The sequence below is a fragment of the Strongylocentrotus purpuratus genome, unplaced genomic scaffold (genome assembly GCF_000002235.5).
Source record: "Strongylocentrotus purpuratus isolate Spur 01 unplaced genomic scaffold, Spur_5.0 spur5_scaffold_15, whole genome shotgun sequence".
Classification (NCBI taxonomy): domain Eukaryota; kingdom Metazoa; phylum Echinodermata; class Echinoidea; order Camarodonta; family Strongylocentrotidae; genus Strongylocentrotus; species Strongylocentrotus purpuratus.
The window spans coordinates 8,630,376-8,656,244 of record NW_022145600.1 but is presented as its reverse complement, the minus strand read 5'-3'; the positions used below and the strand labels follow the sequence as shown (position 1 = coordinate 8,656,244).

At 36.5% G+C, this 25,869-nt stretch overlaps 1 protein-coding gene across 1 annotated transcript in view; it reads right to left on the bottom strand.

The window, feature by feature from the left end:
* Positions 1 to 2,014: 2,014 nt before the first annotated feature.
* LOC115918627 (B-cell linker protein-like) overlaps positions 2,015 to 25,869 on the bottom strand; it is a 36,393-nt gene continuing 12,538 nt past the window's right edge. The window contains exons 3-12 of the mRNA XM_030985508.1: positions 19,752 to 19,804; positions 17,780 to 17,891; positions 14,936 to 14,951; positions 14,104 to 14,135; positions 13,580 to 13,619; positions 12,021 to 12,734; positions 10,400 to 10,548; positions 8,424 to 8,507; positions 7,365 to 7,517; positions 2,015 to 6,329 (exon numbers count right to left, since the gene is read on the bottom strand). Coding sequence (XP_030841368.1) covers positions 6,222 to 6,329; positions 7,365 to 7,517; positions 8,424 to 8,507; positions 10,400 to 10,548; positions 12,021 to 12,516 — 990 coding nt within the window. The 5' untranslated portion in view covers positions 12,517 to 12,734; positions 13,580 to 13,619; positions 14,104 to 14,135; ... (1 more) ...; positions 17,780 to 17,891; positions 19,752 to 19,804 and the 3' untranslated portion in view covers positions 2,015 to 6,221. The remainder of the gene's footprint in view (positions 6,330 to 7,364; positions 7,518 to 8,423; positions 8,508 to 10,399; positions 10,549 to 12,020; positions 12,735 to 13,579; positions 13,620 to 14,103; positions 14,136 to 14,935; positions 14,952 to 17,779; positions 17,892 to 19,751; positions 19,805 to 25,869) is intronic.

Sequence of the window (25,869 nt, the reverse complement as noted above, 5' to 3'; positions counted from 1 at the left end):
ATGCTCGATGGATAGAACGTATGAAACACGTATGCAATGAGTACACAACGGATGCATAGCGTTTTCCAACGGATGGCAAGATTTTTTTTTACGTTTTACATCCTCTTTGCATCCGTAAGTGCAGTGGGACCGGGCCATTATCTTAACGCGTCTAATAGTTAACAATTTAGTTGGGATGAACTATGAATAAAATATTTCATTCATTTGGGATGAAATATGACAAAGAAGTGTTCAATCATTAATGTAGGAGAGATAAATCTAATGAACATTAAACATGAAAGTATTTGAAGAATATCTTTAATACTCTTTTAATACTTACCTTGAAAACTGATAAAACTTTTGTCTCTTTTATGAAAAATAGATTACTATTTGCTATGTTTCAAGTGGTTATACTGATTAGCCATCTGATCACAACATTCATGTTTTCTATTCATAAAAATACAGATCGTAATAAATATCCTGATCTCATATTTCACTAAGTCAATTTTCACTTTTGAACATGGTAAAGATCGATACCGTGCATAACGAAAGACATTCAAATAGCATCTGTTAAAAAAGGATTTTCTGGACGAAATCACCATCATCATCAATTTTATGTACAAATAATACGTGCATAATACAGGTACAATTTTCTTTTATTTAACGTCACATCTTTGCCATCTTTAATTTATGCATGGAACATGCTTAGTTTCATCACTTATCTAACACGCTATTGAAAAACTCAAACAATCACATCTTACTGAAAAGTTGTCTAATACAAGCGACAAAGCCAATGACAGCATTCATCTTGCAATGGAAATATTTTTTTTGTACTATAAAGTCATACTTTGACAAATTTCTTGTGAGTAAAAAATTCCCCCAAAATACACCAATTTGGTGGAGGATTGCTTCCTCATGAATAGTATCTTGCACAGTCTTCGATTAAAGGTAAAGACCAGTATTGGAAACGCCCCAATTTCAAAAAATGAAATGGAAGCTCTCATTACCAATCATGTGAAAGAATATGTTTTGACTAATACATGATGATAAAAAAATTTGCCGGGAAACCGCCTACTAATTCATATATTTGGTAAATTTGTTTCATGGTCTGTGAGAGATATAGGGTAGTCCCATATACATATTTCTGTGTATAGTGCTTGTAACTTTACAAAGAATGGGCCAAATTTCTTATCATTTTGATGATTCCAGAACCTTGCAGATGCTAGATGCTAGATGATCAACCTTTTCTGATCGATTCCACAACGTTTCTTTCACAATGCAATTGCATGACCATAACTGGTCTTTACCTTTAACTACACTAAACAAATTCTTAACTTCAATTACCCTGGACCAAACACATAAACTTTACCCTATACCCTTTATCAAAGACAAAGTCAATTCCTGAGCAATGGTCGCCCGATCAAAACTCGAATCACCTCGCCTCGGTTGGTGCCACTTCAATTTGGCTTTGTGTATGCATGATGGTGTTCTTCAAAAAGGGGTAAATTTCAGCAACTATAAGCGCTCGCCGATTTTAAATTCTTTTTTTTTTTAATTCGTAAAAGAAAATGGTGCATTTTGTAAATTTGAGCTGGATAAGACCAAGACAGGATATTATTCAGATCATATTTTACACCTGTTTTTAGGCAAAAAGGGTCTTATATTGTTAAAAATGTTCTTGAAGGTATCTAAATCGCGGGTCATTTTCAACTCCACTATCCTTGTAAATTTGAAGTGATACCGCCGAGCTCCTGTCCCTTATCCCTTTCTGTTCTATCTTTCACAGCAAAAAATAGGAATCTCTCAGTGCAAAACTAGGAATAAAGTCTATTTTGTAAACTTTTCACACATAATATTTCAGAAAAAAAGAGGATTGTAGGGTTCAAAACAGTAGTTTGAAGGCCAAAAAATAGGAATAATTCCTCCAAAATAGAAATGGTTGACAGCTAGGTCTATCCTAGGTCTATAAATCAAATCCTCTGTTCTACATTTCTCTACACACACACAATAATCACAACGGCCGCATAGAAAAATATTTATGTTTGATCTGAGTACAAGTTTTATTTTCAGCATTGAATAATTAATATGAAGTGGATCATTTACAGAGTAACATTATTTTATACAAGGCTTCATTTCAATCGAGCAAAAATAAAAAATAAAATCAGAGTTTGTATACAATTATACAAAATAGGGGTTTGGGTCTACAAAACATATGTTTAGATATCAATAATTACATATATAGCATCATCTATACAAGATCGACATATGAAAGGTATACATATTTTTTCTATATATATAAAACATTGTAAAAAGACTTGAACATTCATACAAAAATACCACTCCCCTCTCCTATAATTCAAAGTTGCATATTTCCATAATTAGTAAATAACAAATATTCAGTATTGAATTGAAAGAGACAGGTCACATATAAACAGTGTGCTATTTGTGAAACATATTTGTGATAACATACAATTGTAAATCAATTTTAAGTAGGCATTTGTTAGTGTATGATCAAGAGCCTTCTGGCTATAATCATTGGCCTTTGGAGCAACATAAAGCAGCATATCAATGGAACACACAAATAGAAAAATACAAATAAAACTACATTTCGGAGTATTTCAAATACGAAACGGATTTAGGTATCTATATCCTTTCTTCATATGTCATTCTAAATAGTAGCTATATTATATAATCTATACCTTCATGCTAACTTGCAATGTGCAAAGACACAGTTGCCAAACGTTGAACCCAAATCTATGTGTGTATCTTTAGGTAATTTTCATCATATCACATCTAACTAAATATCTACCACTAAACTAACTTCTTAAAAAATATATCTGAACAACATAACTTGTGAAAGATGAGAATGAAATACAGCAAAAATTGCCTGTCACATGCTAATACACCTTTTAGACCTGTTCTTCAAAGCTTAATAATTTTCATTCCAGGCAAGAAAAAAGTGCATTAATGTCTTTTACATCAGAAGTTTTTAATCTCAATTACTATTTTCGTACCCATACTCCAGCAATCCAGATACAACAGTGAACTCATTGCCAATGAAATCGTGGGGCTCCTTTATTCAGAAAAATGGAAATGAGATAATTCAGTAGTAAATGTGTTATAAGGATCACTTTTTGCTGATACAGGAGCAAAAATAGCTGCAAAAGTAGAGTCGTTTTAAAGTGCAGTATGAAATGCGTTTCGAAATGTAGAATAGCTATACAAAAATAAGCATCAATCTTCAAATTGGCAATCTACGAGCTGCATTATCCATATAAACAGTATTGCTTTGAAGGCATATATTGCTCAAAGAATGCATCATTGAGAGAAAAAAAATTATCAATGTAGCCTATTGGGATAGAAATTTATTTCCTAAATGAGTTCATTCCTCTCAAATCTTACATGGTGCTCTCAGTACCATTTGCTTTCTATCTGATTGTCACACAAAACAAAGCAAAAAAAACAAAACAAAACAAAAACATCTACAGGTTAAGCTAGGGTAAGCCAGACGTTATACCAAAGTCACTATCCCACATTCAGCATAACTCTGCTTCTTTCTTTAAAAAAAACTTTTAAAAACTGTCATAACATACAGTTAGTTAGCAATTTTGTCTCAAAACCACCCTTAGAATGCCAATCCTGATATACTACACCTTTTAAAATATGTCATTGTCTTTTAAAAATCGGTTCTAAATATCACCCAAACTTTTTTGGATGAAGTCATCTACACCAAGCACAGAATTCTTAATTTTCTACCTCCAGTCCAAACTGTCTACAAATGCCAATGGAACTCCCCCCTCCGCTACAATGATAACTGTAGACAAGGTGGTCCTTATAGACGGGTTCTACAACATACACTTTCTCTGACAGAGAATAGTAAACCGATTAATTTACATGTTAAAAAATAATGTGGCAGACCTTTAACAGGTTGTAGTACAAGAAAATGTTTACAAATCATTTAAAAATAACAAGTTTCTCAAATGCCAGTGTTATTACCAATATCAATATGAAAGCAACTATGGTATACAGGAAAGTGACTTACTTGCAAGCATTTTAATAAAAAGTCACTATTATCATTTTAACACCTACAAATTGCATTGAAAAAATGGTTTGGTTGAAGATGATAAAATTGAAAGCGAAAGCACAACTAGTAGACAGTTGAAAGCAAATAAAAATTGATATATTTCCTCACTTTTGATAACATAAACATCGACAGTCAAATGGTACAATTGTTAAGTCTGTGAATCTTACAAATTAAAACAGTATACCCATACCATTCTATAAGTACATATTGAACACACTGCAAGTATCAGAGTGAGAAAACAAATTGTCTTGAAATATGAAAGAAAGAGAAATATTTTCAAAGAAACTTGTAAATCTTTAACTCAAAAAGAAGTAAATACGCTTGTATCAATTCATAAGTACATATCAGAAGCAGAATTATGAAAAGCTTGCCCTGTGAATTATTGTGAATTATATGATTTTACAACAACAATGATTAAATGTACTTTTTGGTACATTTTAAACACACTGCCCATTACTGCTGCAGTCAGTATAGGTCTACGCGCCTCCCCCGTATCAACATTACAATGATTTATTCCCTCTTACGAGCTGTTCTCACAAATGTTACCACCCACACTGCAAGTTGTGAGACTAATAATACAGCGACATGCAGTATCAGAGGTATAACACCTCATTTATTCAAAAGATACTTGTGAAAAATAACTATAAAAAAAACAAAAAAACAATGATATAAATTTTTAAACATACATGTATTAGTGAGTTGATGAAATTGATAAGTGACAATTTTTTATTTTGGAGCAAGATTGTTATGAAGAATATAAGGATACATCACACACACATACATTAAGATCGTTTTGTTTGGCAATATGCTTGTAAAAGGCTTCATGTAAATAAGACACAACCACTGCAATATTTGGCGTGATATTATAACAACTCTAAGACATTTGGCAATCTGGTGTCACATACCACCATGATTGTTGGCACCGATTGTCAAACCAAATTATCATTAAAAAGAGTATTTCAAAAGATATTCTTTTACACATCCTAATTTGAAATATGTATCAAGTAATAAAATATAATTTATCATGAAGTCGCATTGATGCTAAGTGTACATATAACCCTCTTTACCCCTGTTTAAACCAAACAATTCTAGCAGCTGTATATCAGAATTTGCTCAATCAATTATCAACTATCAATTTAAATTGCTTCAGTACAGCACGCTATCTTTACAAAAAAAAGCCTTGCTTCTGTATACCTTCATGAAGAATGTGATCTTCTAATTTTTTATATTATTTCAAACGTCAATTTCTAAGTACGTGACTATTTCGCTTGATGAGGAATGAAGTCCATTTAGCTCTCTTCCTTATGACTTCCTGCTTATCAGGTGACTGGTATCAGGTGACCATTGCACCACATCATGTGACCTATGCGCTCACCATGGGAAGTTGAATCCGGGACATGCTCGGTGCTGTACAGGACACTGTTAATTGTTAAGCAGGGCTCCTACTTAGCAGAGCTGGAGCCTCGAGTTGTGGCGAGCTTATGGCAAGCAATGGTAATTCTTGATATCAAAAATTCGTTTTCGTGATATCAAGAATTGAACTCTTGATATCAAGAAATATGTTTTAATGATAAAACTGCTTGCCATAAGCTCGCGCGAGCTGGCCACAAATGGAGGCTCCAACTCGGCTAAGTGGGAGCCCTGCTTGATGAGACCTTCTGGACTATTGTACTTGTACTGGTTGCAGTAGAAAGCATACAAGTTGGTGGGAACTGTTTGGCTTCCTGGACAATATTATGATGCAGTCTTGATTCCATCAACTTCTTGCTCCACTTTTTCCATTTTAGGGTCTTATTCAGGCATTGTTATCAATTAGATAATATATCTATTACCATGACTGCCATTCCTACATATGGATCTGAAACTGTTTCTGATTAAGTGGACTCGTCTTGTGGCCCACGTGCGCAATCTGAAACATCAACTCACTGAACGTTGGTATAGATCCATGCGGCATCAGCGAAAGAAAAAAAACTATCACATATGTGATAGTTTTTACTATCACTCAAACTGTCAAGATAGGCAATCTATCATTTGTCATGAGACCTTATTTAGACCAATCCCATTGCAAGATTTATGGTGTGTGGGATATAAATCCAGTTATGCGCTCAGTCCCACAAGTAGACTTCTGGTGTTGGTCAATTTTTTCAGTCCAGGGTCATCAGTAGATAGGGACTCCTACTTTCAGGATGGTTTTACCTTCATCTTGTGCCAGGATGAGTGAGTTGGTCATGTGATGCTCGATGAGCTGCACCGGAGTGTCAAATGCCTAAAATGTGGTAAATAATGATAAAATTAATAATAGTCATAATAATAATGATAACAGTACTACTACTACATCTATATACCACTACTACCACTACTACTACTACTTCTACAGTCAAACCTGTCTATAGCGACCATCCAAGGGAAACACAAAAAGTGGCATTTGTAGACAGGTTCCTTTAGTACATGATTCAATGAAAAAAACAAATGTGGCCTTTGTAGACAGGTGGTCTTTATAGACAGGTGGTCACTAAAGCAGGTTTGACTATACTACTACTACTGCTACTGCTACTGCTACTACTATTAATAATAGTCATAATAATAATAATAATAGTACTACTACTACTACAACTACTACCACAAAATAATAGTCGCTGTTCAATGTGAGTTATATAGCTTAATAATAATGATAATAATATAATAATAACTCTGTTCACCAAGGGAAGCCTTATCAGCTCTAATGCTGTTCTTCCTCAGGGCCATGTAACTATATCAATACGTACCCCAGCAATTGCCAGGTATCCATTTACACCTGGGTAGGGAGTGGCAAATGTGCATTAATGTCTTGCCAAAGCACGTTAATGCCGGGTTGGGATGAGAGCCAAGTGAGTGAACTACTATACCACTACACCTCTATCAGAGGTGTCATGGTCTAGTGGATATGTCACCGGCTGTGGATCACAAGGTCCGCGGTTCAAGTCCCGCCGCAGCACTAATGTCCTTTGGCAAGACATTGATCTACATTTGCCACTCTCCACCCAGGTGTTAAATGGGTACCCGATAGAATGCGAAAGCTAATGTGGTTAGATTAGCAAGTGTGCGCTTGTAAAAATGACGCCTGGCTGGAATGCTCCCCAGAGAGTGGAGAATGTGCATACATTGTGTGCGGGTAAGCCTGAATCCAATGACCGGGGTAATAATATACTTATCTGTAAAGCGCTTTGAGATGGGCTCCGGTCCTGAAAAGCGCTATATAAGAACGAGCTATTATTATATTATTATATCATCGTGTATCATTATCAATTTATAGAATTCTCACCAGTTCATTGTCCTTCCTAGACCCTAAGGCGTATCTCTGATCTTTCCTCTTTCTGATCTGCAGGTTTCTCACCCGCCCGTTGAACCACAGAGCCAAAGAATAGGGGTTTGCTGGGTCACCACGCGTGCTATTCCTCACAATGAATGCACCATCCTGATTTGAAGAAAATAGAAAAATAAAAATGAATAAGGTTCATATTCATTGTCCATTTAACAATGGAAATTCATGGTATGTGCATTTGTGGTACAGTCAAACCTGTCTACCGCGACCGCCCAAAGGAAACACATAAAAAGTGGTCTTTGTAGACAGGTTCCTTTAGTACATGTTTCAATGAGAAACCATTTTCAAGGGAAACAAAAAATGTGCTTGTTGTAGACAGGTGGTCCCTAAAGCAGGTTTGACTGTATTTACATGGTATGTGGCAGCACAATAATCCAAACAATGATCTCAAACACCATGAGCACTATTTCTTACATTAAATGCATCATCTTGATTGGACTAACGGCGCTGATTTTAATATCATTGTTATTGTGAATATTATAAAGAATATAAACAGAATTATTTTGACATAATAATAATAATAATAATATTAGTGGTTACCGGTACTTGCTTAGAGAAAAATACATGAAACAAACCAAAGAGACACAAACATAAGAAAGAAAAAACAAAAAAAGTGAAATACTCCTAGACATAGTAAATTAGACTATTGCAATAATTACAACGAAAAAAAAAAAAGTTTTCAGTTGAGATTTGAATGTTTCTGTTGACGACAGTTGACATATTTTTAGAGGGAGTTCATTCCAGATTTTCGGACCCATGGCTAAGAAAGCCTGATCGCCCCAAGCATGTTTTATTTTAGGTGAATGAAGCAACAGCGTGTCTGATGACGAGTGGCATGAATGGCTTGCCATAGTTAAGTCCAACTTAAAGTCAGTCTTAGTCTTTGTGAAACGCCCCCCTGGTGACATATCCACTAGACCATGACACCTCTATAAAAAATAGAACAGCATTTTCAATCTGTTTGGTACTAAAAATGATAGCATTATACAAAATCTCTACCTTCCTGCACTGGTGTAGGTATTTTTCAGACTCCTGTCTCCCGATACCTCCATTGTACCAAGGATGTCCTTCTAGTTCATTCACCTGTAAGAAAAACAAAGAATTTTCTCATGAAAAAAAATACAGAGAACAAACTAATAATCATTATCTGTTTGTCTAATGGCCACCAAACACTTTAAAGGGTAAGTCCACCCTGATATCAAGTTGGTTTTAATAGAAGCAGAAAAATGAGAGAAACAAGTAAGTGGAAGTTTGAGCAAAATCCGATAAAGAACAAGAAAGTTATTAATTTTTGAAGCTGCAATAAATCAAACACAAATTGGCAACTCTGTGAGGTACCTTGCAAGGTTCCTCCCATTTGCTCTGAACTAAAATAAACCAGAATTATTTTTTCCCCTAAGAATAATTTAAATCATACATGCATGCTAAATATAATTATTACAATATGTTTCTCTACAACTCCTGTATGAACAAATCTATTTCATCATCAATACCGTAACTAATAAAAATCAAAGCTATGTCAGTGTTGCCAATTTGTGTTTGACTGATGATGACAACTTTAAAAATTCATAGCTTTCTAATTTTTTATTGGATTTTGCTCACACTTTCACTAATTTGTTCCCTTTATTTTACTGCTTTTATTAATACTAAATAATTATCAGGGTGTAATTCCCCTTTAAGGCTCATACAGATATTGTGAGGTAAACCAAAGCAAAAAAATACAGCGCATGTTCGTAATGCTTAAATGAATGACAACTGCGCCCAACAAAGGTCGTACACACATTTACTTTATAGCTCTGTATTATAAGATACTATAATGTGGTATGTATTACACTTTACGTCAACATAAACAAAACTACCGGTTTGCAGTGCTATACCTGAACAAGGATTTAGGACCTTAGGATGAAAAATTTATGCACATATATGTACCCTTCTGTCAACTTTCGTAGGATAATATTTTAAAGGGAAATCCACCCAAATAGACAACCACTCTTAAAAGAAAGCAGACAGATCAGAGAAGGAAACTGATGAAAGTTTCAATTAAATCTGCTTAAATATAAAGAAAGTTATGCATTTTTTAAAGTTGAAATCGCTATACATACTTCAAATTGGCTGAAGAGCTAATGTCAATAAGATGTAGTGTCGGACTACTTTCCCATCTGTTCCAACGTATAACATGACTAAAATATTTGTTTCTTTCTCAAAAGTTCATGGCTCAGAAGGGTCTACTCTTTTTAGAGGGTCTACTCTTAGAGGGTCTATTCTTTTTAGAGGACCTATAATAATATGTATCTACAATACATTTTGAGTAGTGCCCCGAGGGAGAAGGAACTTAGGAGCAAAACAGAAAATCAGTGATATTTTTGTACACAGCAAATGGGAGAGTTATCCACGTCCTACATCACGATCCACTGACCAAACTACCAATTTGAGATTTGCATAGACTTAGTGATCTCATATCTCAAACATTCATAACTTCCTTACTATTGATTCAATTCATTTTAAACTTTTGCCATTCTGTTTATGTTATTTTTCTGCCTTCATACACAACAGTACGAAAATACTCTACCCAGAGGACTGTACTTGCACTGGAAGAAGAAGAAGAAGAACTCAACTTATTACAGGAGTTGGAATGCCTTTTAACAACCTGTAATAAGGCCAAATATTTTAAAAAACATGTTTAGCGTCCTGTTTTTTTTTTAAATAGGAAGGAGGAGGCCCTTTTTTTTTTCTTTTTTTTCAAAATGGCCGCTCGGTAGATTTTCCCTGACAGTCGGGCTATTTTTCAAGATGGCCACCAACATTTTTTATTAAAAAAAAAAAAACAGAAATAGATCAATTTTAGCAGTGTTTTTCATGTTTTTTCTTTGAAAAAAAAAAAAAAAAAAATAGGAGGCGGCCCCGAAAAAAGGAAGCGGGCGGGGACGCTAAACATGTATATTTTTTTTAATGGCCTAAGATTGCAATTTTCTCACCTGTTGGGGCTGTGCTGGAGGTACGTGTACTCTGCTAGGGCTAGGGGGTGCTCTTGATCCACTTGGTGCTGGTTTGGCTGGTTGAGATGGTGCGAGTCGCTCGTTTATCTGGTGAACGGATGATTGGTTGGGCATAGGAAGCTGGGGCTCTGTCGATGCATTGGGATATGAGAAGAGGCAATCTTAAATTTTAGTAACAGCACAGGTGACAGTCAAACCTGTCTACAGCGACCGCCCGAGGGAAACACAAAAAGTGGTCTTTGTTGACAGGTTCCTTTAGTACATGTTTCAATGAGAAACCATTTTCAAGGGAAATAAAAAATGTGGTCCTTGTAGACAGGTGGTCACTAAAGCAAGTTTGACTGTATATGCATTTGTTGTGTGTCTTTATACATTTTAAGAACACTAGTTATGTTACTGTGAAATGCAAGATAAAAATTAGCAGATGAAGTAGAACTAAATTTCATATCTGTAGTCTAGTAGACTTGCATGCCCAGACCTAGCCTTTAAACAAGGCCACTTGTCTGATAGACGCCGAGCGACTAAAACGAGACTAATCACGAAAACCCAAGTGAACGAGAGAGCGAGAAGCCCTTCCAAGTAGCCTTTATCAATCTGGTTTGGATTTCTTATGTTAACCATTGTTTCCGACTGGAATTCGCTTCAGAAAATGGAGCGTCCAATCAGCGAACGTATCCTCGCACGACTTCAGCATATAGTATCCATCACACACACAGACACACAGACACACACACACATACTCACACAGTAAACTCTACGTAGTACGAACATGGACCTACTATGAACTATTACGTATACGTGCTAAGACCACTGACCTCTACATGGAACGAATCACGAACGAAGCCGTTATGATTGGTCAATAAATCCAAAGTAGGCGTATTGGCATGCTAATATGTATCTATGAATAATTCATGCGGAGCAGTGAAACCTACATTGCAAAAGGCCTCGTGACATTCGTCACTCGGTCGCGCGTTCACTCCGGGTATCTAGACTCATCTCAGCCGCTTAGCCAGAGTCACGAGGCCTTGTCAAAAGGCTAGCCCAGACCTGGAAGGGTGCTCATACATGTATGTACTTATCCATAATGGCATCAGTACGGCCAAGACATACAGTACTGCACAAGGGTTTTGTAAATGTTCGTAGTTGTGCCGTTATCAGCATGTAATGCTGACCTCCTGACCAATGATTTGTACTGTACAAAAGAAGGGCTATTAGATGTGTATTACCATGTATTTCTGGTGTGGCTATGTCAAACACAATGTAAGCTTGTATTGAAATGTAAGTCATACCTTCATGATGAGTGCAACTTATTATGACAGGGGTGATAGTGAGGATTAAAAAAAATTGGCATCTAACATTCCCCCCTTTTGAGTAAGAAAATTGGGGGAAATTGGGAAAAATTGGGGAAAATTGGGGAAAATTGGGAAAATAGGGGTAAAATCTGGAAGAAGCAACAAAAAAAAACAGGGGAAAAAAAAAAATTGGGAAACCGATTTAAATTGGAAAATTATCAGGCCTATTATGAGCCCAGAAAAGGTATTTACAAGAGAGCTAAAAACCAACTGGATCTACAACAAGACAAAACATCTTAATAACTCACGTGAGGGTCTCCTCGTTCCTTGTGGAAGAGGGGGCATCTCTGACTTCCATGACTCTGACTTCCATGGTTCCTTGCGCTGTCTAGCTGGTGGGCCACTTTCACTTCCACTGGAACTACTGCTGCTCACGGAAGACACGGATGCCGTGGATGATGTCGATGGTGGTATTCCGGGTTTCCTGGGCACCGAGTTACCTCCCTTTGTGACAGGTCTTTGGACAACAGAAGATGGGGTATGCGTCGGTGAGCTGGGTGTCGGTTTATAGCCGATCTTGGCACGAGGCGCCGGTCTCCTGGCACTGTCGGTATTGTTATTATCTACTTCGAAGCGATTCTTCATGTTCTGGACAAGGCGCGAGGTCGTGTCTGATGAGGCATTGCCGTTTTCGTTTTCATTGTCAATGGTTGATGGGGGTATCGTCGGGATACGCTTAGCACGCGGAGGCGACCTAGAAGATTCTGGTCTTGCGCTCTCTGTTCCGTTTGGGAAGACAGGCATGAGTTTGGGGCTGTGTGAGCTGCCTTCAAGGTTGTGTACCCTTAGGCCTCCCTGGGGTCGGGAGGGTATCACCGGAGGGGCGTCCACAGAGCCCGAGAGGAGATTATTATGTTTTTCAGGTCTGGGAGGTACATGAGCTGGGGCTGCACCGGTTTGAGGGACGGTCGGAAGACGTCTGCTTTGTATATGCTGCTGGACGTTTCTGCTTGGAGGCTGGACTGAGGATGCACAGAGAATTAAGAAACAGCAAATAATTAGGCCTCATGTCACACAATAAAACTCAACCAAATTTATAATAATAATAATATGTCTTGTTTACCCAGGGTAGCCTCTTCAGTATCAATACTGTTCTCCATGAGGACCCTCCAATCATATCATTACCCTGGCTTTAGCCGAGCTACCATGATGAGGTGCTCAAACATTCAAGGAATTTCTTCCTAACAGGTACCCATTAACTACACTAAGCTTCGTGGAGAATGGCAAGTGTAGATTAATATCTTGCCGCCGGGGGACTTGAAACGCGAACCACGCGATTCACGGTCTAGCGACGGAATCACTAGACCACGGCACCTGCCAATACATGTGATGTCCATCTCTACAGCCGACTTACACGTAAAGCGGGATGATCCCATTGGGATTTGATATCTGTACAGTATAAAATCTTTGGAGTTTTGTCAATGAAATGGTGACATGGACAAAACCACATTTGTATACAAGCTTCAGCAAAAATTTACATCAAAATCATTCTTTGAGAAGATTAAAAACTATACGTACTACCAGTTTCAATGATAAAAGCTGTAAAAATATTCTTTCATTAACAAAACCTGACATGTGTCTGTCAGAGCAGAGACAATACATATTCTAAACAATGTCCATCATTTTTTATTTAACATCATCTCACCAAGTTCAATACCTCCTTCAAGAAGCTTGTAATAAGCCAGCCTGCTTTTTATGAAAGCTTAAATCAATAACCTTTCTTACAAAGTCCAATAGGTGGTATGAAAGAAATTCCCAACTACAAAAGTACCAAAAATATCAAATAAATCAGGAAATTGTTACTTACGATCAGGCTCCAAATAATTCTCATCTCCTGACGAACCCGCCTGTAAAAATATTGAAAATAAAACATCAGTAAAAAAAAGAAGAAATCTTGATTGAATGAATATATCCATTAGCAGTTGTCACATTTAAGAAATAATTTATATACAGATTAACCAACAAAGTGCAAGGGGAGGGTGGGGGGGGGGGGTATAACTGCTGTGATATGATCATGGAAATCTTTTCTTGTCAGAGGTTCCAACACTTGAACATCATTTAATACCGAACACTAAATATAAATAAACATCTTTAAGACAAAAAAAGATATATGAAATAAAGACTTACACAATTCATGTACACCTGCATGTGTTAAAATATCTTTTACTTTTGAGCTTTATTTGTATTTGTTGACAGTTAAGATCACTGAATCTTGTGTTGTTGCAGACTGAAACAGGCTAAAACGAATCACCCCAACACCCCCCCCCCCAAAAAAAAAAAAAGAGGGTAGAAAGAAGTAGGAAAAAAAAAATTCAATGGATATGCCCTTACCTCAGGTTCAATATAGTCTTGGCACTCTTCATCTAAATGCAGTTAAGATAAATTAATGACAAAAACATTAAATTAAATTTTCAAACATTACAATAAATGATACAAACAGTAAAATATATTTGAAAGGAGTATAATGCAGAAACAGTGAAATAACATTACAAACTGTAAAAGTCAAAGTAAAGGAATTTGATAAGACGTAATGTGACAAGAAGGACTTATATGTTATGACTCCAAATACATGTCATATCACTATTCTTTAATATGAATGATGAATTCATCAGAAATTCCCTACATAGTGCATGCATAGTCAGCACTATTAAAAGCACACTGTATGTGCCTTTCAAAACAGTAGTGTTTCTCAGTAAAACCACCGCTTACAATAATTACATCTGGATTACATACAAATAATAATTCATATGCGTTATACAAAAGAAATGTGTTTATACAGAATGTCTACATATATTTTCACAGAATATACAAATATTGTATCAACAGGGGATGTTTCACAAAGACTAAGATCAAATCTAAGTTGGACTTAACTATGGTAGGCCGTTCATGCCACTGTTTGCTCTTACCATTTACTGGCATTGGTCTCTCAAGAGGCGTACAATTTTGGTCTCAAATCTACATCATTTACATTTTTTTGATAATTCATTATTGAAGGAAAAAATATCTAAAGATCACAACGGTGAGAGCAAACAATGGCATGAATGGCCTGCCATGGTTAGTTCCAACTTAAAGTCGATCTTAGTGTTTGTGAAACACTCCCCAGATCTCTCAATATAGATTTACATCTTTGGATGGAAATTACTTTTAATCTACTTTACTTTACCTGGAAATGCATACTCCTGTTTTAAAAAAAGATGAGAAGAAAGACAAGAAAGAAAAGAAATAAAATGAGGCGCATGTTAGATATTAAAGTAGTGTATATATATATATATATATATATATATATACATTGTGTAAGTACAATATTTTTGTTTGGAAAAATCTGTTAAGATAAACAAACAAACAGTTTAAATTAAAAAGATTTAAATACATTTTTAAAAAAAATTAAGATAGTTCCTCAGAGATGAAAAATGATACTGAAGAGAATAAGAGAATTGAGAAGAACAATAAGATCTAAATAGAAAAATAATGGAAAATCTACAGTTTAAAATAAGAAAGATATAAATAAAATTTTAAAAAATTAAAATAGTTCCACAGAGATGAATAATGAAACTGAAGAGAATAAGTGAATTGAGAAGAAGAATAAAATCTAAATAGAAAAATAATGGAAGGGAACTTCCAATCTATTGGCTGACACTTAAGGACTACTTAACACAATATGTAACTTTTTGTAATGTCTAACAATGGATTGCTTGATAGACCAACAGCGGGGTGTTTCATAAAGCTGTTCGTAAAGTTACGCATGACTTTACGAACGACTTGTATATGAAGTGCCAGATAGGACGCCCATAGATTTTCCTGATGCTTTAACAAAGTGTGACTATATTTCCAATAACCTCAATCAAATTATGGCAAAGAAATATACTTTGCATTAAAAATGTTTGTTATGATAAGAATGTTAATCTACATCTGCACAGTTAAACTTTAGATGATGCAGTTAATAATGATTGAGCATCCCATTTGGCTTTTTATATTTAAGTCATTCATGAAGTCATGCGTAACTTTACGAACAGCTTGACAAAACACCCCCCAGGTTACATAATTATCAAGGTGCTAATAGAACAATGAAGAGGTGTTTATCAGCTGTTAATAGGAGACAAAGAGCAGGTGGGTCCAATAAGCAGGGAAAACTACATTTGAATGATGACCCTTAGGTTGAGTAAATACATTTTGCGAGTGTGAATAAAGTATTCAGAGAACTATTGGAGAACTTCATATTTTTTATTTTATTTTATTTTCTTCTGCATTCACGTAATATACAGTTTTTCGATAACAATAGTAATATAAAGTACAACAAGTATTTTTCTGACAATGAATCATAAATACCGGTAAGCAAATATATAAATTGTTATTTTCAAAAACGAAATGATAAACTGTCATAAATACTAAACTTCCTCAAACATTATAAAAACATAAAATTATTTGCCGAAGAAGGACTGTCATTGTAAGCAAATTGCTTGATGATACGACAGCCCCAAACAAAACTCATGTAAAGACCAGGGTGATAGTGAGCACTAAAAAAAAAAATTAAAAAGGCATCTCACAACATTCCCCACCCCCCCCCCCCCTTTTGAGTTTTGAGTACGAAAATTGGAGAAAAAAAATTGGAAAAAAAAATTGGTAAAAATTTGGTAAAAAATTGGAAAAAAGGGCAAAATAGAGGAAATGGGGTAAACAGCTGGAAAAATAAGGGGGAACTAGATGGAATTTTGACTGCGCGCAGTCGAAAATGATGCCTCCGCCATAGAGCAATTTAAACAAGTTTGGAGTTTAAATCTCCAGTGGTTCTTGAGATATCATGATAACAATCTCAATGTATGGAATTTCATAAGTTGACCTCTGTGACCCTTGACCTTTGACCTACGTGCTCCAAAATCTAATCAGATTGTCTTCCTATGGTGATACACACTATCATTAAGTTTGAAGTTTAAATCTCCAGTGGTTCTTGAGATATTATGATATAGTGATACATACTATCATTAAGTTTGAAGTGAAAATTCTCCAGTGGTTCTTGAGATATCGCGATAACGATCTCAATGTATGGAATTTCATAAGTTGACCTCTGTGACCCTTGACCTTTGACCTACGTGCTCCAAAATCTAATCAGATTGTCTTCCTATGGTGATACACACTATCATTAAGTTTGAAGTTTAAATCTCCAGTGGTTCTTGAGATATTATGATAACAATCTCAATGTATGGAATTTCATAAGTTGACCTCTGTGACCCTTGACCTTTGACCTACGTGCTCCAAAATCTAATCAGATCGTCTTCCTATGGTGATACATACTATCCTTAAGTTTGAAGTTTTTACATCTCAAGTGGTTCTTGAGATATCATGATAACAATCTCAATGTATGGAATTTCATAAGTTGACCTCTGTGACCCTTGACCTTTGACATACGTGCTCCAAAATGTAATCAGATTGTTTTCCTATAGTGATACACACTATCACTAAGTTTGAAGTTTAAATCTCCAGTGGTTCTTGAGATATCATGATAACAATCTCAATGTATGGAATTTCATAAGTTGACCTCTGTGACCCTTGACCTTTGACATACGTGCTCCAAAATCTAATCAGATCGTCTTCCTATGGTGATACATACTATCCTTAAGTTTGAAGTTTAAATCTCAAATGGTTCTTGAGATATCGCGCTAACAAACTCAATACAAGGAATTTCATAAGTTGACCTCTGTGACCTGTGACCTTTGACCTACGTACTCCAAAATCTAATCAGATCGTCTTCCTATGGTGATAAATACTATTCCCGAGTCTTAAGTTTAAATCTTAAATGGTTCTTGAGATATTGTGATAACGGTCAAACGGGACGGACGTACGGACGGACAACCCGAAAACATGATGCCTCCGGCACCACCTTCGGTGGCGGAGGCATAAAAATGGGGGGGGGGGGGGGTGGAATCGGGGAAAAAAAAACAACAACAACAAAATCTGAAGAAAAAAAATCAAAAGAAAATCGGGAAATCATCAGGCCTGAAAGAGGATTTACCTGTTCTTCCTCTGGAGTGATTGGTCGAGGCGACACCCGGCTTGGAATGGGCGGGGCTGGAGGGTTGATAGTATGGTGATGACCCCCTGGCTTGGGAAACTGGGGTGTCCTACTGCACAATGAAGAGCCCAAAAAATAATCAAGTCAAGTTGGAGGGTTTTGACAAAAATAATTCTTTGCAAAACCTCCATGAAATACATCAAAACCACCTCAGAAGGGCGTCAACTCATATACTTTAACACAGGCTTAACGCCCTTCTGTCTCCAAACAGACGGTATAAAAATACCACCCGTCTACAGGCCCAAAATGACCCTTTCTCTTTCCCACAGGCAGTCCTTCTTTATAGTCATATATGTGCAATTGAAAGATACATGAAAATGACTGAAATGTCTTCAAATTTCACTGTTCCGCTTCCTCCTTACGAACGACATGATGAAATGTTGTTAAGAATCGCCTAGAAACACGATACAAAACTGTCACAACTTTGGATTTTATTCCAATTACCTTTCAGACATTCTGAAGCGAATTGAGACCAGTACAGCTCTAAAGTCTATTAAATCCAACCTTCAAAAGCTACAAGCTGTGCAGGAGGTACTAGCTATCTCATGTTACAATACCCTACGATGACAGCCTAATCAAAGACTAAACAATATAACATAGATTCCAGTAGCTAAATTCAAATTGAATAGCGATCAAAGGGCATTGTTTTCAATGTAAGAAAAATAAAAGAACTAGATGTATTTTGCAATGTCTGTTGCATTTTTTTTGGCATGAGGAAGTTATAAAGCAAAATTCAAAGTCTGATTAAATGCTCGTGATATCTTTTTGGAGCCAGCAGGGCATACACTCATGTACTTCAGCATATAATAAATGCCCTTCTGGCAACAAATTTATACCAAGTGCTGTACGCACACATATAAGCTCACACATAAAGATAAATGTATTACCGGTACATAGTATACATACACACTTCATGTACTTTCAACTGTTTGATAATGAAACTGCTATAACATTAAAGATACTATTATACATTTCAACCAGGTCATTAAATAGTTGAAGTTTCAATTATTTTGCTATATAGACTATGGGAAAAAGATAACTGATAATAGAACAAAAATGTTGGCTTATTAATGTTCATTTTCAATAAAAAATAGTAGGAATTCTATTTGTGCTCAGTATGAATAATTCATTTGGCCCTCTTTTTTCAACGACAAGGTACTAATATCCTTTGGCAAGATATTTACCGGCATTTGCTTCACTCCACCCAGGTGTTAAATGGGTACCCGGTAGGATGCAAAAGTTCATGTGGTTGAATGAGCAAGTGTGCGCTTGTAAAATGGCGACTGGCTGGAATGCTCCCTAGGGAGTGGAAGATGTGCATACATTGTGTGCGGGTAAACCTGAATCCGATGACCGGGGTAATAATATATCTGTAAAGCGCTTAGTAGGCATATCGTTGCATACTTATGAAATTCAGAAAACGGAACGCACATCACAAATCATGTACTGTACGCTGCAACTGCACTGAGCACTGCACGTGAAATACGTATCTCGCATATACGGCCGGAGTCATGCAGTGATCATGAGCGATAGTGCTAGCGCAATGCGTGCACTCTGTACGGTGCCTATGACTGAGGGATCGTGCACTCTATGGGCACTCTACGCACACGCGGACTCATTATTACACAGCAAATAGAGATCAGCGTGGCGCGCAACAAGCACGCACGCTGCATGCATCTTGCGCAATACAATCCTTCCAGCACTCATCGTATCAAAACTATGGAAAGCCAACTGATATTTACACTACATGTATAATTCCCCCAAATCGGAACGTTCTGTTTTTCATGGCTCTAAAAACTTCAAAAACGTAACAATTCCATTAGAAACGGAACGGTTGGCAAGTCTGTGTTGTATCGATGTATTGGGCGCTATATAAATTAAAGCGGAATATTATTATCATTATTATACTCACGCAGGTGGAATCCTAGGACCTTGTTTCACCCCATGTCTGTTGTGTTGCTGGCTCTGGAAAGAGAGAAGAGAAAATAGTAATGGTTAACTACTAAAATGAATCTCTTCTACAAATTTCTCTTCCTTTGTACTATTCATAACATAAATAAATCTTCCACAATTAGGAAAAAGAGGAAAAGGATAACATGTAGACATGCAATATTGGCTCCTCTGCTAAATGATAATGTAATATTATAATTTCATCATCATTGTTCTAAACTATTGTCAGCAAAAATTTGCAATCATTATCTCCACACTTTTCATGCATTGAATGCAAACATTATTAGGGATGGGGCAAATCAGCTTGTTTCTAACACTGATCAAACATTGTACCCCCAAACTAATTTTCAATCAAAATTATTCTTTTTGTAAAGTGAAGGGGAATGGGAAGGATTTCTTAAATAGTCTTATATGTATCTTCCCCCGTTTTCTGATCTTTACAAAACACATCTGGCCAAGAGGATAGTCACCCCTTATTAAGAATGGGTAATTTAATAGCTACATCCTTTTACCTTTACCCATCCCAAGATCACCCCTCCCATCCTTCCCCTACCCCCCCCCGAAACTTTCGCGCTCCCCTTCCTTTCTTCCCTCCCCCATTCTTTCTTTCCTCCCTCCCTTCCTATAAGTTTCTACCCTTCCTCTCTCCTTCCCTTTCTCCTTCCACTCCCTTTGTGTTTATTTGTCTGCCAGCTAGTCTACCGGTATCTATATTCTCTCTTTCTCTATTTCCCCAGAGCTCCCCCTCTTTTTCCAACTAAATCTTTCTCTCCCAGCAATTTTTCCTTCTCTCCCCCCTCCCCCTCCCTCCCTCTCTCTCTCTCTCTCTCTCTCTCTCTCTCTACATGTACATTTTTCTCTAGCTAAGACACACTACTCCTCCCTTCCCTTCTCTTCTCTCCAATATAATAATAATAATACATGAGATTTATATAGCGCCATTATCCATTTTAATTAAATGCTCAAGGCGCTATATATATTACAGTAAACATTATATGTGGCACCGTTTTATTGAACACATCTATTCATAAGATCGAAATGACTTTCAAGCCACCGACTCATTTCAGTACCCTACTGTACAGCCTCAATAAATCATGTTTACATTCTGTTATGTAATAGATCACTGTAGTAGTGTTCACCTATTTCAAATGTGATGCACAAGGCTACTGAAATTGACTTGGTTTTCGAAAGTCTTTGTGATATTAATTGATATTAACTTATCATCAATATTACCGTTGTATAATTGTCACTAGGAAATTGTAATTAAAATTATGTTTTTAATGTATATTATTGTTCAAGGTTAACATTACTTTGTATTTTTGTTAAGCGCTTAGAAACATTGTATTAAGTGCTTTATAAATGCAATATATAATTATTATTATAATAACTTTGATAATAAATAAATCTACAAAGAGGTGTACCATGACAAGAATTTCCTCTTTAAAACACAGAGCTCATTTCAATACTCGATTGTTCTGGAATCGGAGTGTAATCGATACCCCCACCCCTCCTTGCAACTGGAAGCATTATATTAATGGACAGATGTAGGAATGGGGTAAGAGGAACTTGAGGTAATTAACACACACTGGAATGTGCTGTGCCAGAGGAAGATGTCTTTAATGTGAAAATGTCAAGATAATTATCTGCTTCCTCGCTTTGGTGGAAGCAGAGGGGTTGGAGAGCCGCTAGCTGGTAATAACAACACTCGTTTGGACACGATGAAATACATGAGAAATATGGCCATGCATGCACCACAAGCCTGGGTTTTGCATCATGGGTAGTACCTCAATTGCATGGCACACGTACGTGGCAAGGACAACTCTCCTTTGGTCAATTTCCTACACTAACTCAATTCCTAACCTTAACCCTAAACCAAACATGAATACCCAATTAATCTTGACCTTAACCTAATAAACCTAACCTAAAACCTAATTCCGACCTTAACCCTATACCCTAACCCGTGTCGATCCACACTAACTTTTTTGGAAGGGGGTCTGAACTGAACTTTGCAGTTTGTATGCATGTTCCCTATGTTAAATCTCTCTTTTTCCTTTTTTTCTCTCTCTCTCTCTTTTGTTGTTGTTGTTGTTGTTGTTGTTGTTGTTTGTATGTATGTGTGTGTGTGTGTGTGTGTGTGTGTTTTTTTTGGGGGGGGGGGGGGGGGGGTGTCTGGACTTTTAATGTCAAGCCCTAAGGTTTTGATAACCAAATCAATGGTCTCATTTTCCATTCCTCGATTATTACTGACACTGTTCTCATTTAAAAAAAAAAAAAATCTTTTTCTTATCACTTCTATAAAGAAATGATATGAAAATGATATGAAAAAGAAAGAAAAAAATGCAGTATTTGTTATGAGAGCAATAAATGATGACAATTAATTCAAGCAAGTCCAATTTTCTCTGAAAGTTCACACAAGAAAGAATACTCCTATATTTTTTTTTCTAATTTTCTTGACTAATCATGCATTGTCGCTAAAGAATTTGATGTAATATACTTGTACAAGTGGTATGTTCCACAAAATACACTAAAACGATACTAGGAAACCTCAAATTCATCTCACGTCAATATTCAGATTAACGAACAAATTAACCCACAGTATCACTTTAAATACAGTCAAATCTGTATACAGCGACCGCACAAGGGAAACAAAATATGTGATTGTTGTAGACAGGTGGTCTTTTTGTAGACAGGTTCCTTTATAGTACATGTTTCAATGAGAAACCATTTTCAAGGGAAACAAAAATGTGCTTGTTGTAGACTGGTGGTCTTTGTAGACAGGTCGTCACTAAAGCAGGTTTGACTGCACTAGGTTAGGGCCTCAAATATTGTCTACAACACTTCACGATAATGAGGCTGGTGCTAAGCTGGTGCATTCTGCTTTATGGTCCCTTTATCCTTGGGAAGGAACTTTGGGCCTGTCTTCATCAGCTCAAGATTGCCAAATATCCCACTATTTGAACTATCCCGAACGCAAATTATCCAGGTAATTTGCATCTTCATCAGCTTGATCAGCCCAAATTTGCAATTAGCAAGATATATTCGGTCAAGACAACCATCCAAAGATGTCTTGGGCTAGTTTGCAAAATATCCTGCTTTTTGTCCGGTGCACCTTCACCAGCCCGAAGACTCGCACTATACACGAACGATGAGCAAAATATCTCAAGCTAATTTCTCAAGCTCAAGTTTCGAGTTTCGAGGTCGAGTTTCGAGGTCGAGTTTCGAGGTCGAGTTTCGAGGTCGACTCTCGAGCTGATGAAGACGCAATTTATAACTTCGTTCTTATTTCCTAAATCAGAAATAGCGGGCTATTTGGCAATCTCGAGCTGATGATGACAGGCCTCATGTGCTTGTCTGTCTTAGCATGGATTTTACCAATTAACAGGAACCGCTATAAATATACTGCGACTTGGCCTCAAGACGTGCTACATGCATAATGGTCTGAAATAGGTAGTGAGGTATGAAATACCGATGATTGAGAACGACGGAGAGGTGCTAATTTTCAGCTGATTAGCGCTTTTGTGGTTTATAGCTGACATAATCAGAACAGTTTATGAGACTAAAAAATTAAGGTTTGAAGCAACCACGTTAAACACAGGTGGAATCTCAACAAACAACTTCTTTTCTTCATAAATAAGATACACAAAGGGATCTGCATTTTATGTAAATGTGTAAATGTGTCATTTATTAGTGGTTCTTGATTAAATAAAGTTTAAAAAAAGTTTTTTTCAAAGTCTTATTTCATTAATTTTTACCTTGGGCAACAACTTAAACATAAGAATAACTTTATAGATGGTTTCTTTCTTGAAAAATTGTCTTTTTGCCTTATCATTTCCAGTCTTAGAAATAAACAAACTTTCTATCACCATTCTATGACTTTTGTCAGCAATCTCTGGACACATGTAAGCCTTACACTGCTGTAGGCAGAACTTATCTACTAAAAAAAGAAAATAAAGCCATTATCTTTATATTTTGAATACGTTTACAAATTATTAGATAAATTTTAAGGTACATACTTGTTCGGTCAACACAATCAAAATGAAATACTGAAAAGAACCATACTTTAAAAATTGTTTCATAAAATAACATTCACAATATATGTTTGTAAACTTGACAGCAAAGTATGGATAATTGTACATGCTCATATCAGTGCTTGCCATATAAGGTACATATACATCTGTTCAGAGTCAGAAGGCTATTAGTTCTTTGTTTGAAAAAACAAATTAATGGCGTTCTGGCTCCAAAGAGCTGATAGCGACCTCAAGACAAAAATAAGACCATCATCAAATCAATCCAGCACATATCGTTGGCCGGCTGGCAGAAGGGCGTTAGTGCGCGAGCGACTCGAAAACTACTTTTCAAATTATTCGCATTTAAAATTTGTTTTATATTCAAACTGCTTTCTGTCCGGAAAATTGGTTTAAAACTTAAAAGACTATAGTAGAAATGTTATAGTAGAACACGGCCACAATTTTTTTCTTCTCGTGAATAAGTCAGTTTTATAAAAGTTTGTGATGATTTAGTGCTAAAGCCCTTCTGCTAACCATTTTTGACCTGAAATTCGAGCCAACGCCCTTCTGCCAACCAGGCGACGATATAGAACCTATTTAGAGCCCAAAGGCTGTCAGCTTATGTTAATTAGTGTACATGCATATGACCTTATTGCCTTCTTGGCTCTAAGCAGAGGTTATATTCCTCAAAACAATAATGTGGCAATCATTAGGCACATAATAAAACTTGTTTGCTATAGAAAGATGTCATCTCCCTCTCTTCCTACACTGAGATGCCAACACCAACAATAGTCAGATGGAGGTTATATTCCCAGAATTCCATCTTCCTCAAAAACATGTTTTGGAATAGACGAGAGACGAATGCAACTGGGATTTCTTTTTGTTAATCAATGACTGTCGTCAACCTCAGGAAGTGATAATGAAATCGGACAGATCACTTCCTGTTGACCCATGTCTCTATGAAACATCTGGGAATTTTTCGTTAAATCAGAAATTATTTAATTTTGATCCATTAACCTCTTTATGATCGGTAAAACGACACCTTGCAAAACACGAGGGGAAAATGACTTGTCTTTTCTCTGTTCCCCAAGGTTGACTGGAAAGGAATTGACAGCGATTAATTTGAATGGAGCCAGTTAAAAAGTAAACAAGTGTCTATGTATGTGAATGCTTTTAAAAAAAAACATATCAAAGCTCATGTTCCATATAAAGTCAATGAAGATTAGGGTTTCAATGTACAAATTGAGCAATATTGGTTTTTTTGACAGATGAGATCCTGTAAGAAATGTCTCCTTTCTAGTTTTAACTGATCAAAATAACTGAAGACAGTGGTAGATAGATAAATAGACAGTGGTGGTTATTTACCCGACAGCTATATAAGAAAGCAATAAATGCTTATAAGTATTAAAGCAGGACGGTATGGTAAACAGGACATATGAGTTACAGAGACAATTACAATTTCTTTTGAACTCAACACTGATGAGGTTTTTCTTTCCTAGGAACTTGGGAGATATTATTTCACAGATCTGCTGAAAGCAAAAGGGTGTTGACTCTCTGCTGAAGTATACAAGTTAACAACCTTCCGCCTCTCAGCTGGCTACAGAAAAGGGAGAGCTACATTTAGGATTAGACACTCAGAAACAAATGTAGAAAGAGAATATAAGAGAGAGAGAGAGAAAGAGAGAGCGAGAGAGAGAGAAAGAGAGGGGCAGAGAAAAATAAAGAGAGAGAAAGGAAAAGGAAGAGCTGGAGAGAGATAGAGTGTGTGTGAGAGAGAGGGGGGGAGGGGGAGGGGAGATAGGGAGAGAAAAAGAGGGAGAAAAGGGAAAGAAAGAGAGGGAAAGAGAGAGAGAGAGAGAGAGAGATGGGGGGGGGGTAGACACACAAACAGAATGGAGAGGGTGTAGGGTGAACAAGAGAGCACAAGAGAGAACTAGGAAGGGCATCAACCAACAAAAAAAAAGGAATAAACACACACAAAAAGCTTGAAATACAGAGGTAGAGACAGAGATACATGTACAGATGAGAAAGACCTCACAAAAAGTACCCAAATTTTCAATTTCTAATTTTAAA